Raw genomic sequence first — 5,443 nt, forward strand, 5'->3', positions numbered from 1 at the left:
ATGGTGGTGTGTGGCTGTTCCTTGTGGGGCTCACCCATGGACCAAGCTAATAGGAGGGTAAGGCTAGGGTGGGTTTGGACGTTGTAGGTTGTGGGGTGGTTGGCTGGCTGGTGCTGCAGGCGTCTGAGTTGCTCGGCTTGCTCCATATGCGGAGGTGGTGTAGGTTTTGTATGAGAAGTCGCTCGCATGGCAGAGGGTGTCGCTGGTGCTTGGTTTGGTTGTTGTGTCCTGATCCGACAGGGTGGAGAGTTGTGGCCTATCATGAGGGGAGGTGCTGTCTTGGGGGACTGCATGTGGCGGTGCTATGGCGGGTGACGTCGGAGGCTTGCCAATAACGTCTTCATGTCGATCATAGTGGTTTTACTGTCGCTTGGGCCAATCACTAGTAAGCGAGTTTAGTTCAAGCCCCCTGGTGGAGATTCTTGAATGGCGATCATTGGCTTTCATCAATGAGAGTTCGAAACCTTGCTTGTAGACTTGCGAAAGCTGGCCGCTGTAGGTATCATGGCCTTCTCAACGCACGACCTTCTTGTCTCGCGTTGGTCTCTACTCGCTAGGTGGAGCCCCTGTGGGACTCAAGCAACTTGGGCGACGTGCATTGGTTAGACCGCTCCATGCTTGCATCCCGCGCCGGTATATCTTGGAGGCCCATCCGACAATCAACCTTTCCAACTTGAGCTAGCATGCCCCTCCTGGGCTATCAATCTTTGGCGCAAGGGTATCGTCGAGCGGGCCATCATTGTGTAGAAGCAGGGTTTGTGGTAAGGGCCGTCAAGTCCTGTTAATCTAATATTAATGATGCACACTTGTATTTTAATTAGACTAGCACAATGCCCGTGCGTTGCTACGAAGCCATAAAAACAATGAATCACCAATGGCTTAGGAGATCATGATAAGATGATGGTGTCTTGCGCCTATTGCATGGTTCACGATTAAAAAGAGAGTGCGAATATAACAGAAGATCATGTTGCAGTCCCTGAAGAGTCTCGAGCGACCATAGTAGGTCCTTTGCAAGATTCTAGTGAGATGCATTTTGAAATCGGGACATAGGAGAATGGGCGTGAATAAGTTGAATGCACAAGATCAAAGATTAGATAGGAGGACAAAATCTATCGTCGCATTGAATTGTAATTTGTTTGCCCTCTTCTGCTATGACATGGAACCGAAAGAGTTTGTTGGGCAGAGGAACTAAAATCACGGCGATTATTTTGAATTGGAGGCATACTTGCATTTATAATTTGTGTTCCTATAAGAATGTTATTATCATTAGGGTAGCAGTGTATTTGTTTACTTGGGATGGTTCCCACACCTAGTAGAAGTAACATTTGTTTATTTATGTCTCTTGGAAGGTTGCTGCTCCCACATGTGGGCAGTGCATTTGTTTATTTGTGTGATCCCACATGTGAACTCACCACCAACTCCAACATTTATAAGTAGGAAAGATTAATGGAGTTTAATTTTTACCTTGGGATTCTTGGTGATGCCTGAGCGTGTATCTAGTGCTTCCTCCTAGCCTCAGGCCACCTGAGCGTAAGGGCAAAGGATACTTAGGTTTTGGTGGTTAATGTCCCACGAGGACCGTGAGTGGGTTGTTGTGGCTTCGATGCCATCCCAAGGCTCTTACAATACCCGATTTCGCTCCACAGCTAGTTTGCCTGCAGTATGTTTTACCGTGGTTCACTCTCGTCAGCTATCCGAGGGCAATCATTTTCCAGCCGAAGGTAGGGATGAAAGTATAGGGTAGTTTACCTCTTAGCCCTCCCATCCTCTTCTTGAATGTTGTCTGATATCGGAGCTGAAGCACTAGTTGTGTTCCAGGAATGTCTTATCGTGGCATGCCTCGAGATTTCGAGGTGCTGTTTTGGGCACATGTGAAAAAAGACTCGTAAGTTAGCGAGAAAGAGGAGGGTCTCAGTAGGACGATTTTATTGGTCTATCTAGTCCGAAAGCTAGGTTGCTACTCCGAGTACAACAAACCCTTCTACCTCCTTGTATACATGCCTTGCCGTTCTCGCTCACCTTTTTTTGATTGGGGACTTGGGGTGATTTCGAGGTGCTGTTTTGGGCACATGTGAAAAAAGACTCGTAAGTTAGCGAGAAAGAGGAGGGTCTCAGTAGGACGATTTTATTGTTCTATCTAGTCTGAAAGCTAGGTTGCTACTCCGAGTACAACAAACCCTTCTACCTCCTTGTATACATGTCTCGCCGTTCTCGCTCACCTTTTTTTGATTGGGGACTTGGGGTGTGATCTTCTAGAGAGGGGAACAGACATGGCGGTTCTTTGTTTTTTCCAGTAGGTGCCCACGATGTCCCTGTTAAAATATACTCAATTGCGCAAGGGTCGGCTTATTGTGTTTCTATTGTATAAGCAGGATGTTTTATTCTGGGACGAAGAGCATTGCAGGTATTAGACCGGGGGCGCACATTCCTTCAGTGGAACCTCATGTTCCTTATCACATGTCAACATTATTTATTTGACATTATTTGTTCCATGACGTGAAACATGACCATCAACTTATGCATGTGCTAGTCTAATAGTCATGTGTCCTCACATGAATTCTGACTAGGGACTAGTTTAGAATAATCACTCAAGCATAGAGTTTCACAAACAACTATGATCGCCTCTAGGGCATATATCTATCAACTGATATTATTCAAGGAACATCTAATAAACCATGGATACTAGTAATATTATTCAATGAACATTCAATAAACCATGGCTATACTGAAATATAATCTTCTATGATTACCTCTAGGGCATATATCTAACAGTTGGCATGTTCTATCAGACATCTGAATTGTTTCCGAGTAAGTGGGATATATGTTTTATACTCCCTCCGTCCACGAATAAGTGTACATCTAGCTTTTGTCCTAAGTCAAAGTTTTAAATTTTTGAAAAACTATATAGAAAAGAGTAGTAACATATATGACGCAAAATTGGTATATTATGAAAGTACATTTCAAAACGGATCTACTGATACTAATTTAGTGCCATAAATGCTGCTACTTTTCCCTAAAAAGTTGGTCAAAGTTTTAGAACTTAGGACAAAAGCTAGATGTACACTTATTTGTGGGCAGACGGAGTAAGCATCAAGGGTACCTGTAACATGCTTAGAAGCTTCTGAAGCTACAATCCAGTCTACATGTGGCTGTATGTATGTTGAAGCAAGAGCCTAAGGGTGTGTTTGGTAGCCTGCATGGAGGGTGCATGAGCCTAAAAGTTCAACATCGAACCCACTTTTTGCTGTTTGGTAGGGTGCATGGGCTCCTGTGGGCTGTGCTCAACTGATGCAAAAAGGGCCCTCAACTATGCTCGCTCGAGCACCCCCAGCGAGGCGAGCCGGGGTCAGCTAAGCTGCGTTCGACCCACGACCCCCTCGAACGACCACCCCTCCCGAACCCCGCCTCTCCCTCGTGACCCCATTTTTTGTCCTAGCCGCCCCTCTTCAACCTCGTCGCCGCCGCCGTGGAGGTAGCGCCTCCACCCTTCCTCCCTTCTTTCACCTCCTTCTCCCTCCCCCCTTCCTTACTAACTTCCACTAACCCCCTCCCCCTCCAGCTGCCACGCCTGAGCTCCGGCCAGTTCGTCCACCCCCGTGGCGACGGCGACTGGCGGCGAGCGAGGCCTCGCGGGGCTGCGCTCACGGCGGACGCGGGCGTGACGTGGGGCCGCAGTAGACGCGGGAGTTCGCCAACGAGCTGCTGCTGCTGGTCAACGGGATGGAGGTCGACCGCGTGCTCCGCGCTATGTGCCGCCGTAGTGCCTGACAGTGGTCCTCGATCTGGAGATGCTGCCGCCGTTGCACCTCACACACTCCCCTTTGATCCATTCCTCACTCCGTTTCACTTGTTCCTTCCTCTTGGTTTTGATTGGAATTGGTAATAGTTCTGCTGCTTGATGCATTCGTCCGGTTCAGTAGGTTCAGTAGTAGTAGCAGCACTACTGAAGCACAAGAAGAAATCGATTTCTTCAGCTTTATGCAATTCTTATTGTTTAACTGGAATCCAATGAAGCTATCTAATATGAATCTAGTGATGTTATATTGCTGAGATTATGTTTATTGCTCCAATATGCTGAGATATGAATCTAGTAATTGTTTCTTCATATTTATATATAGCCGAAATAATCTTTCATTGTTCAGATTATGTTGAAACGGTGATGTTTTATTGCTTGAATGATTAGTGAAATTTAGAAATATTGTTCGAAATTGTATTAGCATAAAAAAACTTTGTTGATGCAGCCTACCTCAGATACAGCCTACCAAACACAGTCTCGACAGAGCATGTCTCAACACATACATCACAACCAAACAACTGCACATGCGTGTACCCAGCATGTCTAGACTTGACATGTCTCAAAGAGGAACATCATGTCTCAACCTGCGCATCAAAATGCCAAACACACCCTAAGCCTAAGCCTAAGTACCTTCACCCGCCTGGGCATAGTTGGCTTAGCAAAGTGTTAAGCGGCTGTGGTTGCGCCCTTGGGTACTACAGGATAATTTTCTCTTCCTGCCTCAGTGCCTCCACCTTTCTCTGGACCTCCACCATCATCATCACACCAAGCTCCAAGAGTAAATGGTTTCCAATGTCTCCCATGTTGCTACTGCATTTGTGTTGGCCTCCACCATCCTAGCGATGGATATGGTGAAACAGATACCATTCGCCATGCAACCATGGTTGGATTAGTGCTATTCCACATACGCCATTCAGTACTTATCAACAGGTTCAACACAGGTTTCCTGCAAGTGGTGTTCCACTCCTTTTGTCCCAAGGATCAGCTTGGCCCTTAGACCAACTCAAGTAGTTCTTGCTCCCATCTAACTCGACGACCTCATTTGGCATTAACTTCAGCTTCAGCTCAGGAGCAACCTTGCCAGTTCTTGCTCCCCTCTAATGTTAGTACACAGCTAGTATAAATTAATGTGACGCACTTCAATCTGCCTAGAACTATTGCCATTGAATTGGAAGCGGGACGGGTTCGGGCGCCGCCCTGCACCCCTACTAAGTTGTAAATGAGGAAATTTCTCCATGTCCTCTCCTGGACACAACCTTTATTTGTATTGTATTTACAGTTAGGTCCTGGTACAATACTACTACAACAATACTCGTCAAAAGATGAGGTGACCATGATGATGTTACAAGTTGCAAGGGAGCACTACTGCAACTGGAGCCATGAAGAGTTGACTTGCAGGAGCAGCAATGGCGTCCCACAGTAGCTGCAGGTCTGAGACCAAATAAATCCTCCAGGTAGGGCTACAAAGAAGACAACCCAAAGTCCGATGTATGTACATGGATGTTCCACAACCAAAGCCCGGTCTATGTGCAGGTCTGACGTATGGATGGCTTCAAGGTGGTAGAGAATGTGGGGTTATATTTGGACTTGAGTTATAATCATGTGGATAGCGTACAAGTCAGTGTCCGTGCCGGACACTTGGCACCC

General features: G+C 46.5%; 1 protein-coding gene across 3 annotated transcripts in view; it reads left to right on the forward strand.

Annotated features, from left to right (window-relative positions):
- LOC119268142 (protein HASTY 1-like) overlaps positions 1-5,443 on the forward strand; it is a 29,412-nt gene that overhangs the window by 22,510 nt on the left and 1,459 nt on the right. Inside the window, exons 21-22 of one of the 3 annotated variants that reach the window (XM_037549674.1) lie at positions 5,076-5,250; positions 5,330-5,443. The exons of the other annotated variants lie outside the window; for them this stretch is intronic. Coding sequence (XP_037405571.1) covers positions 5,076-5,219 — 144 coding nt within the window. The 3' untranslated portion in view covers positions 5,220-5,250; positions 5,330-5,443. The remainder of the gene's footprint in view (positions 1-5,075; positions 5,251-5,329) is intronic. 3 annotated transcript variants of the gene reach the window in all.

Source organism: Triticum dicoccoides, chromosome 3A, assembly GCF_002162155.2.
Source record: "Triticum dicoccoides isolate Atlit2015 ecotype Zavitan chromosome 3A, WEW_v2.0, whole genome shotgun sequence".
Lineage (NCBI taxonomy): Eukaryota > Viridiplantae > Streptophyta > Magnoliopsida > Poales > Poaceae > Triticum > Triticum dicoccoides.